The following is a 14,867-nucleotide window of genomic DNA, read 5'->3' as shown; positions in this document are numbered from 1 at the left end:
TGTCCAGGTTTACATTACGACATGACTTGTCAGCTGGTGTGTTTTTGTGTGAGACATAAAGTCCAAGTTCAGGTTAATATTTTGCACTTTCAGTTGAAAATTGACTGATAAATGTGTCATCACTGAATTGTGAGTAGTGACTATCATCTCACTGTATTTACTAATAATACTATAGTATTGTGTATCGTCAATATGCCATGGCTGTTTACATTAAAAACTACAAAAGCTTCTTTGGCTATTAGGTAACCGCATATAAAGTTATGTGTATTTGCATACTATGACTGTTTTATCCAGGTAAAGGCAGCTACAGAAGTACAAAAACTGAGCACTAACCTTTTTATGGTGAACAGTGGTCTCCCGTAGGTGCCTGCACTAGAGTACCCTCACTCATTTCAGATGCACCCTGAAACATTTTATACTGGAACTGTGCCTGGAGACATAGCTAGGCAGCTGAAACACAGTAATTTCACTATAAAGTAATTCAAAACAAAAGTTTAATTTTACTACAGAGCTGGTGCCACAGAACAGTTTTTGTGCGTGTTTTGCAGGAATTTGTTCAACTGACCTGAACCAAAAGTGGCAGAAAGTTTAGACAGCTGCAGTACAGGCCCTGGTACATTATCAAGGAAGAAATCACATCATAACTTTATTTCCTTTTTAGTTTATTGCTCAGTATTTATTGTTACTCACTGTAAGGCCCTCAACACAATAAATCATGCCCTCTTTTTAAATTCCTCTCTCTAAAGCATACCCACTGACCCTCACCCTCATGTTTTCTTTCGTGTTTGTTCATCCACAGACATCGTGATCTGTCACTTATTAAAGTATTTCTGTTTAACAGCAGTCTTATCTCATGTGTTTCTCCCCTGGGAGAGAACAGGAAATAGATATTTATTAAGACCAAAACACTGAACAAGATAAGAGACGGCATTTAGTTATGATCAAAGTTCTTCCTGCTGCTTAAATAGATCACTGGGAGTTTATAAGTGGGATTTATAGCTCATTTCACTGCTGATAACGATAAGATCAAATTAGGCCAGAGCAGTAAAGATAAAGACAAAATGCTGTATTAATAAATATCCTTTGTTATCCCCTGCCGGCTGTAGGCACGGAGGGGGATATTGGCGTGGGCACGTCCGTCCATATGTCCGTCCGTACGTATGTCCACATTTTCCGCAGCATATCTCAGAAACTACTTGAGGGATTACATTCATATTGCACCCAGGCCATCTCTATATAGTATAGATGTGCCTTTTGGGGTGCATGACCTTGACCTGATTTTCAAGGTCATAGTGAGGCACTTCAAATATTTTTTGGTTTCCGGATCATATCTCAGAAACTAGTTGAGGGATTTCACTCATATTGCGCACACTAAGCCTGTTAGTAATGCAGATGTGCTTTTTTGGGTGCATGACCTTGACCTTATTTTCAAGGTCATTGTGAGGCACTTCAAATATTTTTTGATTCTGTTTCTGGAGCATATGTCAGAAACTGCCTGAAGGATTTCATGCATATTGCACCAACGCCACCTGTGCATAATGTAGATCTGCCTTTTTTGGTGTATGACCTTGACCTGATTGTTTTCATTGTAGTGAAGATGTATCATTTTGTAGGTGTATCGTCCAGTATATATTATTATTTCTTGCACTTAGAGGCACTATATGTAAGGCGGGGGATGTTTTAAGCGGAGCGTGTTTATTTGCTAGCTGTAAGAAGCAGCCACTCTGCTGGATGTTATTTTAAACAGGTATGAGTTAGTTGCTGATGGTTGACAGGCTGGTAAAAGGCTGTGATATAGAATCTAACCATGTGATCAGTTTCCTCCTGCTGCCACAGTTCACAGGTGTTATTTACACAGTGTTTGCTTGCAGGGAAGAAATTCATGAAAGGAACGAGGTCAAAACGATAACCCCAGAGTGCATCATGGAGCAATCTGGCTGCCTTTTCTTCAACTGTAAATGGTTTGTTGACATCTTTCTGTAGTTTGTTTTGAGCTGGTCTTTCTTTCAAGAAAGAAATCAACCTATTACGTTGAAAGTCTTACTAAAATAGTAAGTAAGTGCTGTAAAATTTAGAGTTTAGTCAGATAGCGCACCAAGTGAAAGACTGAGCAAAACGTTTTTTTTCAACATGTCATCTTTAGTAGAACTGGACATTATTTGTTGGTGATATTACTGGTGAACCAGACCAAACTTTACTGGAAAAGAGTTTCCAATTTGCTACAATCTGCGTAGAATGTTTTTGTCATAAAGCAGCATGTGCAGTCAATCAACACAAAAAAAATGATCAGAACTTTTGGAATGCACCTGTTTAGAGACATAACTGTGGACAATAAGAAGGCCCGTTTCATAAAAATATATATATATATATATAAAAAAACACCTCTTGCTCTACACTAATCTTTTTCAGTAGTTTCAGTAGTTTTTATAAATGAATAAAACAGAGTATATTTAGTGCCTTGTTTTGTTTTTTCACAACAGAAAACCATTGATTTTTAATTTGAAAAGAAGCCTATGGAAAGCATTCAATGAATGCAGCTATTAATATTTAACTATTCAGAAGTTATGAAAAGGGTTTTAGAGTTGGAAAAGCACAGGTGTTATTAAGGACATTGTATAATAAAGTTGCATGGCTGTGAATGACTGTACTAATTCCTCCATAAAAATGGCCCTTTCCACACCTGGAGTTGTCCTATGAACATCTCTCAGTGTTTGAATAAGCTGTAATTTCTCCTGAAACAAGTTTGAATAAGTATTCAGATCCCTCACATAAGGGCATCAACACAGCAAAATAAGAATTTTCCAGTACAATTAAAGGTCCTGCATTAAAAATCGTGCATAATTCACAGTGCAAGTATCAGCAGCAAAATTTACTTGAAGTATAAAACTAAGCACTGGTTTAGTCCCACTGAATGATTAATTATTATATATTGCATAAATTGATTATTAATCTTGAAGCATCAGCATGTTACTGTTGTAGCTGCTGTAGGTGGAGCTAGTTTGAGTTACTTAAGATCCAGTTTTATACTGTGAGGGACAGCAGCTAAAATATGAGCGTTCCTCAAATGATTGACTGGAGAGGAAAGAAGAAAACCAAATTCTGATATAGTTTGTTGTTTTCCCCCCTAAAATTAGATTTTTGCAGATATTATGGAACATTTGAAGATTTATTTAAATGAATCCATGTGAGGGAAAAATCAGTATTTGGTGGAGCTGATAATAGCTCATAGGCATCTGAACGTGACTCTGACTACACACTGCTTTTTGTCAGATGCCAGAAGCCAAAAAAGTTTAAAAACACTGATTTAAACTTAAACAGCATATGTTTCAGTAACAAAAGTTAACACTTCCCCTTGAGATGTTGAGGAGAGGAAGTATAAAATAGCTTAAAACGGAAATACTAAAGCCAAATACCCCAAAATCTACAGTACTGAGTTACTCTCCATCAGACGAAACACACATATCTAACAGTGGTTTGACACAGCAACAATTTTCAAAACGAATGAGTTGTTAAGAAATCAGAGAGCTATGAGTTACTATTGTGGAACAGCTCATCAGCAGTTTGTTCATAGGGACAGTAGATGGCACCAGAAGACCGAGAATGAAACAACCCTGTGCTGATGTGAATGACAGAATTTAGATTACAGGAGACATATATGATCACAAAATGACACACGAAATCACCCTCTGTTTTTTTTAAGTAAATATCAAACAACTAAATGTATGGGCATATATATGTACATTCTGATAAAAAAGCAAAAAAAACAAATCCAGTATTGAACAGAACAGTACATTTATTTAATTAAATGCAGGAATTTAAAGAATCTCAGGTTTCAGCTCCATTTCAGAAGGAAATACTGTTCTTTAAACACAAAGAGTGCACATTTGTTGAACACATTTACCTTATATATGCTGTAATACATATTTTGATTATGAAATATAATGTAAGCTCATAAAATGGAGACTGTTTTCAGCTGCCAAAACTGTATATCAAAAATAAACTCTCAGTTTTTAACAGTGGCAAAAAACAAAGAAATAAAAAACAAAGAAATAGAAAAACCAAGGAGTTAACTTTTTGGAAAAATGTATGTAAAAAATGGTCTTAAAATATGATCGCACTTTCATCTAAGTTACAATTTTAAGTACAATGCAGTCTAACTAATCACACACAAGTAATTGTGTAGCCTTATCCACACTGAATACTCCATTAGGCTCCTTTAGGCAGAATGCTCACTGACATGAAAAGAAAATGCTAAGGAAATCATTTAACATGGTTTATGTACACAAGTCTATAATAAGCAAAACCTCAAATAGGTGTGGTTCCTATGGTGTGACAAAAACAAAAGCAGGTTTGCCTGAAAGTTTCCCAGAGAGGACGTTATTCCACAACACCACTGGGAAAACATGTTATGGACCGGTGAACCTAAAGTCGAATTCTTTGGGAAGAACATGCAGGAATATTTATGTTGGAAAAATGCTGTACAGGAAAAGATACTCTAAAAGGTCAAGTACAGTAGTGGCTGCATCATAATTTGGAGTTGCTTTGCCATCTTGGGCCACAATGGCTCACCATTATTGAAGGGAAAAGGAATACCCATGCTTGTCAAAGCATCTTACATAGCTCTCACAAGTCAGGACAGAAATTGGGCGATGCAGCAGCACAGTGACCCTAAATATCGAGCCCTGACCTTTACCCAGCAGAGATGCCGTGGAATGACATCACCAGAGACATTTACACCAGACTTATGAGAATCTAGCTGAGCTGAAGCAGTTCTGTGAGGAGGAATGATCCAAAAATCTTCCTTAACGTTGAAAACACTTGCTTCACATATTATTTCCAGTAGTTATGGATGTGTTCAGTAAAAACTCTTACATAACACCTGTAATGTTTTGGTTGTTATTAGCACATTAGCTCATTATGTCTGTCTATGACCTACATGAAGATCTCAATTTATAAACAGCAGAAAATCAGCTCCAAAGGCATCAATTAGTGCTTCAATTCAGTGTCCTGGTTTTCTTTAGTTGCAAACATTTCATCTGAATAATTTTTAATGGGTTTCTATTTTAAAAGATACTTTATTTTTTGCTTTACTTCTATCATATACACTAAGGAAACTGAGATGGCCATTCCATTTACTTCCACAATAGCTACGTTAAATAACGCCCTGAATTTCTGCTTAACTTATTTCCTTCTCTGTTTACTTTACAATGCATTAGTTGGATGTAGATCCAAGATTTAAAGCAGCACAGAATCCACAATTCTCCCAAACTGTAAAGAGCCACAATCAGCGTTCATCATTTAGCAGCCGATATTGTCCATCGGAGCAATAACAGCAGACTGTTGGGTAGAATTCTGTTCTCTGCTCCTCTGACGCTTTACAACATGAAACCTAATCACAAATATTCCCGCTAACACAGCCACAGCAACTACAATCCAAATCCAGAGAAAACGTCCCGTAAAGTCAGAAGAACCCTTCAGTGTGTTGTTGGCGGCCGGTTTAACAAATCCTACAGCGACAGGAGTTGTGACGACCAAATGTTCACTGTTTTTTGCTTTAATACATTTGCCTTGATCTTTGAGTACATATCCTTTCCGGCAGGAACACACAAAACTCCCAAAAGTGTTTTTACACTCATGATCACATTCATTCATCTCACATTCATTGATGTCTTCACAAATTTGATCACTTCTCAGAAAGCCTTCAGGACAGTAACATGACTCGCTTTCACATATTGCAGGACATTTCTCCTGTGCACAATATAACAACATTTTGCACCGTGTGGGGTCTAAGCTGTCTGGGATATATCCACTGAAACAAGAGCATGTGTAACCACCCTTTACGGCATTGCATGTGTGTTCACAAGGACCATTGAAGCAGCCTTTAGGGTCTTGGAAAACAACTGGATCTGATACCTCTTGTGCCTGGCAAGCATCTTTGTGCTTTGCTTTGCACAGAAACCCATCAGTTTTGTCCGAGCACAGCCTCTCTGTCCATTTTTGATCATTTGAAAGTGACACGCAGTGTGGAGAGCAGAGTTTAACGCTGTCTTTCCAGGTGTTGAAGGAAGGAATGAAGCTCCTGTCCACATTATCAGACGTCCACTCATAGCCTCTCAGTGGATCTGAGAGGTTGCTGCAGGCACCAGCTGGTAAACGCAATCCAATCCAGAAGCCTCCTAACAGTTCCTGACTCAAAATACCAAAGATATGCATGTCAGTCTCAGACTGCAATGTCAAAAATTCTCCATTGCTGTGCTGGCAAGCTTCCTCAGCTGTTTTAAAATCCACTCTGTCCAGGTTGACAGTTATGCAATCACTTCCAATACAAACAGGCCTACAGGTGCCAGCCTGCTTCATGCCAAATCCTGTCTTAAGGCATAATAAAAACATTGCTGACATCAAAAAACTCCTTTTCATTAACTTTACTGGCACAAACACTCTCAGTTGCAAGCAGGCCATGTTGTCAAGCAGCAGAGTTAAAATGTTGGCTGTCTTAAGTGTTGGAGAATTCAGAGCCTGTGGCTACCTACTCCGGAAACAGAGTGATACAAAGGAAGGAAATGAGATAAAGTTAGAGTGCTGGTTTTTCCACAGCAAAAATACAAAGCAAGAACAAAAACTACACACACACACACACACACACACACACACACACACACACACACACACACACACACACTGGCATACATCTACTATATGAGTACAAATGCATATATATGTATATATGTACAATATGTACAAATTAATGCCATGATCCACATACTCATATTTCAAAACAAACTGTTTATTTAGTTTTATTCAGATAAGATGACTTTACCTTAACACAACATACATTGTTTTTATACTTTGATGAACAGTTCATACATTTACATCAACACATCTTCAGAACTGCACAATCAGATGCGTAAACTCCATACTCCATTCAGTAAGAAATGTATGTCTAATCTTTTGTTTGAACAAATACATCTCCGTGGTGAAGGCAGAGAACAATTAAGTTCTGTGGTTTAAGTACATTTGAGAGGTACTTCCTTGCATATTTCCATTTTATGCTATTTTTATGCTTTACATAATTTGAGATGTAAATGGTGTACTCTTCACTTCACTGCATTTATTTAGTATCTAGTTCTGAACAGATTAAGTTCTTCCTCAGCCAGGTACAACAACAAAAACAGCAAACATACTGTTAAAACTTCAGTGATACTGTAATGATCTAATCATGTAATAACATAACACCAACACGGTCATTCTTAGCTGCTAATTTCACTTTTGATACTTTAAATGCATTTTGTTGTCAGGTTTCTATAGTTTTATGTGAAAATTTGATTTCCGACTTGTCTTGGAGTATTTCAAATGCTGTAGGTATTACTACTTTTACAAAGTAAATGATGCGGATATTTCTTCCACCTCTGCCCTGTGGTATGATAAGTACAGATGTGTTTTGGCCAGGAGGTGTTCACAGGTTTACATGCATTACTTAAACAAATCTTTTGGTATAACAGCAGATAATCTGGCCAGATGTGATATATTACAAGAGAAAGTAACTGATTCTAACACTAACGTGCCAACTTTTAATATGATATCCTGGTACAATGTTCTCTCAGTTAAAACACTATTTACATTTCCTTTTATATTCATGCCGGTGAAATAACAGGCACCACCCCGTCTGACTCTAAACCCAGAAGCCTCATTTCCCCTTCAGAACTACACTTTTACATCAACATCACCTGCATGTTTTGACTTCCACTCATCAGCCACATTTACCATATTTTTCATAATTTCCTCAAACCCTTCCTATTTGTGATGGGGTTTTTTTTTTTACTCAACTACGCCAACCACAGTCTCATGAACAGCAAAGTTTTCTGATTTGTGATTTGATGTGTAATTATGACAGATAACAATATATGGTCAAACCAAAAGAAGTTGCAAGAACATAAATTACATAAATAAGCATAAGAATTCTTGTAAACAGTCTTCTGTGTCAATAGTAGGTCATAGATCATCAGTCAAGATGGATTCATACAGTTTCTCTAAACGTGGGTCTAAACCAGAGGGCACCCAGCAGTAGCCATCTGCAGTTGTTTTCTTTTTGGCTTCTTTTTTGGTGCGATTACATCGAAAAATTGCAATAAACAGAGTCATTGTGACCAACATGAGCAGAGGAATGACTGAGCCAAGGACACAGACTATCACCCTGGAATTGACCGTTTTGGCAGAACTTGTCGCTAAGGAGGCGTTGCTCTGCTCATCACCGTGTGTAACGTTGACCAGGTGTGGAAGCGGTGCGTCAGTGTGGGGGGACTGGTGCTGCAGCTCCACCGTGGTTCTGGTTAAAGACTCCGTGAAGTTTTCTTGTGTTTCCTCGTCAGCTGAGTCATCCAGTGATGTAGCTGATGTTACCGTCACATGAGGAGTGTAAGTAAACCCATCGGTCTCAGCTAAACAGCGAGCACTGACACATTCATTAATGTCCACACAGGAGTGGCCATTTTTGGATAAAACAAAGCCCTCATTGCAGTAACAGGAGAAAGATCCGATACTGTTCAAGCAGTTGTGTTCACATCTTGGCTGCTTGCACTCATCCAAGTCGCTGCATTCACCATCCACCATTTTGTAACCGTCTTTACACACACACATGTAACTGCCGTGTGTATTTAAGCACAAATGATCCCTGCAGGCCTGTGATTGGCACTCATCAGTGTCAGAGCAGCTGCGCTGGTCTTCATTCAGTTTGAACCCATCTGGACATCTGCAGGAGTACCCAGACTCCCCCATTACACACTGATGCTCACAGGTGTCAGGACCACACAAGTCTTTAATGCTGCATGTGAGTCCATCATCTTCCAGGTCGTAACCGTCTTTGCAAGAGCATTGTACGTCATCTGCATCCTGATGGCACACATGTTCACATCCACCATTGATGATTTCACAGTTTCTCTTTCCTGCTCTGCAAAATGGGCCAGGGTCATTCCAACTATAGGTGTCCTCCACACCCTTGCACACAGAGTAGTGAGACAGCTGGTTGCTACACTGAATAATTGCATATGTTCCAATTGGGAATGATTTCATTTCACTTCTTTGTGGCTCTTTTGAGAAGGGTGGTGTGTACGTTATCTGTCCAGGCCCTAGCAGAGCCAAAGGCTTGCACATCCCCTTAAAATAAAACTTACATGCAAAAAATGCAGGCATTTTGCAAGACCCAGCAATCCATTTTAGTTGATTCTGACCTGAAAAAATGTAATCAACCTTTACACATCTCTCCTCTGTGCATGTGGAGGCAGGCTGTCTTTTCCAGTTTGAGTAGTTGGAGTCTTCCTCTCCAGATACCCATTTAAACCCTCGGAGAGTCTTGTCAGCAAACACACAGTCCTGTCTATGCAGTTTTAATCCAATCCAAACTTTCAGCAGCGTTCCCTGATGTTGTCTTTGTAACAGAGAGAGAAGTGAGCGCAGCACATCCTCTTCATGTCTGTTTCTGAGTGTCATCAGATAGCCTCCATTGTCACCACAGTTCTGCTGGGCCTTCTCAAAGCTCACCTTTTCCATATGCAGGGTGAAGCAGGCGTTAGAGGTACACAGCGTTTCATGTTCAGCTCCTGATAAACCCCCAAAGCTGTTGATGAGCTGCAGTAAAAAAATCAACAACATAATTGCCATAGAGAGATTAACTGACATCCAGAGGGTCCCTGGGAGTTTTAGGGCAAAATGAGACCGATATGTGGTCGTCCATTCGCAGCCAAAGAAGAAGTGGAGTGTGTGTGAAACTAATGTTCATGCTCCAGTATCCTGTTTGGGCCACAAACTAAAGACGGAAATCATGTTTAGCAGCAGTTATGGGCTCTTTCTTTCTCCCCTGCTGACCAGTTCCGGTTTGAAATAGAAAACAATGAAAGGCTCTGTAGTGTTTTGACTGACTCTCCAGATGTCTCCGGCCAAAGTAGGCTTCAGGCATTTAAACTGACTCTCCTTAATTGTGGAGCCTTACAATACATGAACACACAAGGTCAGAGAATTAGGTACAGTTTTCCACTACAAATGTGTGCTGTGGATGGACACACAATAGCTGCTGCAGGGAAGGAACTTGTGACCTTTGACAACTTGTTGCCACACTGACTACAGCTGACCTTCACTTTATTATTTATAGCAGTAATATATCAAAACCACTCAGAGCCATAAATATTTTATTACCTTATATGGCATTCAGTGTCACTGATTTGATTTATTGTGCATTTAACTGTGTGATCATCAGTAAAGATTTACTAATTTACTTTTAAGGCCAAATCCAGACTCTCTTTGAGTAGATGAGTGTTTCAAGTGGGAATAATGTTTTGTTTTTGTTTTTTTAAATTTATGTATAGACATTTAAAAAATGAAAAAAGAGATCATTTCAAATAGGTGAAAATAATTAGGTTACTGGCCTCACTGATCCCCAAAGTGTTTATTATTAGTATTCTTCTTTTATGTATTGTTTATTTTTCTCCACTGGCCATCCTGCCATGTAGGACTTTTAGTTAAAATGGAGTGCTTTTCATTGGTGTATTGGTACTTTTCCTGAAGAGAAGTGCCTAAATACTTCTTGTATCACTGCTTTTAAAACAACCTAATTTCAAATTTTGTTATACAGGAAGACCAAGAAGAACTGTGCTAACTGAGACACCTTTTTAAATATGCTCCACTTCCACCTTTAATAAATACATGGAAAAAATACTAATTGTGTACAGTTTAACCAAACAGGACTTTATTTATTTTTATTTTTTTTGGTTCCTTGAGTGTGATATTTGACCATCAGAATAATTGATGGATTACTGCAATCCCTGACAGCATGCAAATTGACCTGACACAGTCTCTATCATTAGCATACATGTCTACCACCTATATGTGTATAGATGTGTGTTTATGTACTGCTTTAGACAGCAAGTGCCAAGGACATTCATGTGAACATAGACATTTCCTGTGTTTGTTTAAATGCAGGAAGTGCAGCAGCTACAATCACAGGAAAGTGAATCAGACACTCCTCCACCCACTGGGCTCACACAGGCAGTTAATTAGTGTCTGCTTCAAAGAAATTCCTTCAGACAGATTCTTTCATGTCTGGTGATATTGCAATCAGCTTAATGCCCACATGTCCACTGTGTCTGCTTTCTGTAGGAATTCCTAGACAAAGTCAAATAATCTAGGCCCTGCACCACAGTGTAACTGGAATCCAAACATTGCTGTAGTAATGAATAAGATGGACAACAGCTCTGGGTATTTAAGTAGAAGCACCAGTCCAGATCCACAAAACAGAAATTACTTGTGCTTAGTAACAGTTTGTATGCAGTGGCGGTTTATTTGCACAAGCCAACTAGGTGGCCGCCTAGGGCGGCAAACTCAAGGGGGCGGCATGATGAAGAGGGGGAAAAAAATCATTAAATACAATTCCCTTCATAAGCACGCATCTGAGTAAGCATCCATTGACACTCTGATGGTGTTACGACTTGCCTAGGGAGTCAATAAGGCTAGAACCGCCACTGTTTGTATGTAAATTTAATTACACTTGCTTCAGCATGTATTCACATGTCTTCATTTGTTGCAAACATTTCTTTGTGCTGCAGATTTAAAAATGACATTTGTTCCCACCAACCTACTACATATAATGACAATTCAAAGCCATGTTTGGAGAATTCTTTGTAAATCAACAAAAATTAAAATCTCTTTTACAAAGGAGTCTTTGCCGTGGCTCAACAAACTGTGGTCAAACTATTTGCTTAAATTCTCCCTGTCCAGAAATTGCCCGACTGTGGCAAACTGAACTGACTGGGCTAAGTTTAGAAATGCTTTACGTGTTCCAGTGAGCCCAATGGACTTAATAATTGTCTAGTAAAAGATATTTGAACCCACCAGAACCATTTTTAAAAAGGGGACCAAGCATCCAATGCTCACTGTGCTAAACCTTCTAAAGGCTATTGAAGAGAGAACCTGGAAGGATGATCATCCTAACATCACTTTATTACCAAGCATTTATGGTAGAGCAGGAAGATGAAAGTGATTGTGAGTATACTAGATACATATAACAACCTGAAAGGAGTTCACTGAGAGCATTAGGGAAACAAATTTCTGATCTGATAAGACAAAAGTTGCGCTTTATGCGCATAACTCTAATTACAATGTCTGTTAAATGCCTGTTGAGTCTGTTGAATGCTTGTCACCTGGATGATAAATCTTAACCCCTTGACATCTGAATTTATTTACAATTAAATAAAAAAACATTTTTTGTGTGTTTTTGATTTCCAGCTGATGTTAAAATGAGTGAAGATTGTTAATTTATCTATTACACATATAACATAGATGCATAAATATATAATAATAGCAACAGATATATAATAATTAGGTCCCACTCCAATTGATCCTACGAGAAACCGGTGCTTTCAAAAGGTTCCGAGGTACGTATTGAATATACCCCAACCGGCATTGAGGTATATATATACTATCTCGGCTGCAATCTGAATGAAAGTGGTGTGTTGCGAATTCGCAAATTTTTGATAGTGAAGCATGGCGGTGGCAGCATCATGCTATGGGAGTGCTTCACAGCAGCAATGACAGGGAGACTGGACAGAACTTGAGGGAAGGATGAATGCAGCCATATACAGCAGGTGCTTTGGTTTTTTGTTTTTTTTTTGTTATTTTTTAAAAAACGTGCTTTAAAATGCATACCACCTGAGACTGACCTTGCAGCACAACAGCGATTCAAATCCTCCAGCCAAACTCTGAGTCACAAAAATGATTTTCCAATACACCTAAATGGCATTCTTATATATGTTTTTAAAAGACATGTAGTTTCTCCTGATAATGTAACAATATGACGTATAAGAAACATTTCAACTTTTAAAGACCATGTAAGGGATGATGGTATAAAGTCTACATGATTGACAGAAGACCACCATGGAGACTAGGGCTCATGTCTGGTTTGGGATCATTATTCTTTTGGCATCAACACGAATTGGTTTAGTTTAGAAAAATACCATAAAATACAACCCTTTCAAAACATGTTTGAAGCCTCTCAATTTTTATTGTCACTAAGGGTCTGTGGCCCTGCCCATGAGACCAGCTGCTGTGGAAAACATTGTTCCTGTGGATGGGAGAAAATACATTTCTCTTGAAAAGTTATTGAGAATGCAGTTTTGTTGTACAGGTATAAAAATAGAGTTTATAGGAGACAGCACTGGAGGCATTTTGGGACAAGTCCGGCTTCCCTTGAGCTGCCCCAACAATGGTATTAGCTGGGTGATGAGCAGATTTAAACCCAGTAGAACACTCAGCTTCCATCCTGTCTAATGAGACTTGACAGGATCTGCCAAGAAGAATGGAATAAATTGTCCAAATCCAGGGGTGAAAAGCTTATAGTGACTTGCCTAAAAACGCATGACTTGCTGACAAACAGGCTTTCACAGAGTGCTGAATTAATGCTCTCATAAATTAGAGATTTAAATTGGCCAAATATTCTGTCATTATGAGTACCCTAGTGTACATAAACGGAAAAATGTCCATTGAATATGTAATTTACAAAATTATATAGAATATTTAACTCGATATCTCATCAGATCTATGTGAGCGTGTTCATACTGGTGCTTGACTGACAGCTTCCTTCTTCTCCACATAGTTTTGTTCCATCTGTCAGGGCAGTACATGTTTTATTTGAATAGTACATGCAGTTTTATGACCTGAGCAGAGATATAATCAGCTTGAGTAACTTCAGTCTTTTTGAAATGTCAGTTTTCTTGTTACAGTGTGATAAGAGCTGTGACAGATTGGATTACCAGATAAACCTTTCAAAAACACAGTAAATTTTCTTTTCCTAATGTATTAGAAACACCAAGATGCATTTTTCATTTTAAAATTAATTGAATTATTTTAAAGCTTACACATAATTACTGAATCCCTGGTAAGTTGTTGCGTTTCATATAGATCCTTTTATGGCCTCATACTACAAAGTAGATTTAGTATAAAAGCATGTTTTGAAGGAGCCTGAATGTGTTGTTAAGTAGTACATTATGCACACAGTATTTCCTGTATTTGTTTAAAGGTGGGAAATGTCCAGAATTCAATCACAGGAAAAGGCCTCTGTGCTCACATACACATGTTCACTGTTCTGTACTTACAGAGAGGAAATCTCCACTGACAAAAAGATTAATGGCTTAATTACTTCTTTTTAAAGGGCTACACTTTAATTGAAAACACTGAAGTAAACCATCAATAAATCAGAGGTTGTTTACCGTAAGAATTGGGTACATGGTTTAAATATAGAGACTCAAACTTAAGCCCTGTAAAGGTGTGCAACACCTTATGCCTGATGTTGGTTGGGACCCTCTGCTGGATTAGGCAGGTACAGCCGAAGGATGGATGGACTCACACCCAACACTGAGCTCCTTTAACGCCCTCCACTGGCTGAACCTGCAATGTGCTGCATATCTGGTGGACTGTAAATAGATCCAGAATTTATCATTTCTAGAGAATAGATTGTCTTGGAGCTTAGATCAGGAGTTATCAGTCAAGTTTATGTATTTGTAAATGTGAAAGGTAGATAATTGTGACGTGAATGATGGTTATGATTTTTTCTAGGGAGAGACAATGGCAGGACCTCATGTGTCAAATACCTCCCAGCAATAAAAGAAAAGGAACTTTGTGTGATGCCATTATGTGATTTCAAAGAGTATGCTTTTTCTCTTTTTCAAAGCATTTTGATGCCCTTGTTAGTCAGTAAGTGGAAAATTACCTTTTGGCTTTGGCTGATTATATCTTGTGGTTTGCTGGGAAACAGTAATGATAGATTAACAGCTCCCGATAACAAAAGAAATGACATCAATAACAGTTTAAAAATGACACATGCATTA

At 38.3% G+C, this 14,867-nt stretch overlaps 2 protein-coding genes across 2 annotated transcripts; both read right to left on the bottom strand.

Moving 5' to 3' along the window:
- Positions 1-3,775: 3,775 nt before the first annotated feature.
- LOC110967880 (thrombomodulin) lies at positions 3,776-6,528 on the bottom strand. Its single transcript, XM_022217627.2, has one exon. It carries the CDS (start codon positions 6,457-6,459, stop codon positions 5,299-5,301), a length of 1,161 nt encoding a protein of 386 aa, XP_022073319.1. The 5' UTR covers positions 6,460-6,528; the 3' UTR covers positions 3,776-5,298.
- A 235-nt stretch (positions 6,529-6,763) lies between these two features.
- On the bottom strand, positions 6,764-9,794 carry LOC110967879 (complement component C1q receptor). The gene has a single exon (XM_022217626.2). It carries the CDS (start codon positions 9,670-9,672, stop codon positions 7,990-7,992), a length of 1,683 nt encoding a protein of 560 aa, XP_022073318.2. The 5' UTR covers positions 9,673-9,794; the 3' UTR covers positions 6,764-7,989.
- Between the last annotated feature and the right edge of the window lie 5,073 nt (positions 9,795-14,867).

Source organism: Acanthochromis polyacanthus, chromosome 1 (assembly GCF_021347895.1).
Source record: "Acanthochromis polyacanthus isolate Apoly-LR-REF ecotype Palm Island chromosome 1, KAUST_Apoly_ChrSc, whole genome shotgun sequence".
Classification (NCBI taxonomy): Eukaryota; Metazoa; Chordata; class Actinopteri; family Pomacentridae; genus Acanthochromis; species Acanthochromis polyacanthus.
The sequence above is the reverse complement of the archived record's forward strand: the minus strand, read 5'-3'. Positions and strand labels throughout refer to the sequence as shown.

Excerpts from the sequence above, each read along its gene's own strand:
- LOC110967880 (XM_022217627.2), bottom strand. The coding sequence starts at position 6,459 with ATGGCCTGCTTGCAACTGAGAGTGTTTGTGCCAGTAAAGTTAATGAAA.
- LOC110967879 (XM_022217626.2), bottom strand. The coding sequence starts at position 9,672 with ATGTCAGTTAATCTCTCTATGGCAATTATGTTGTTGATTTTTTTACTG.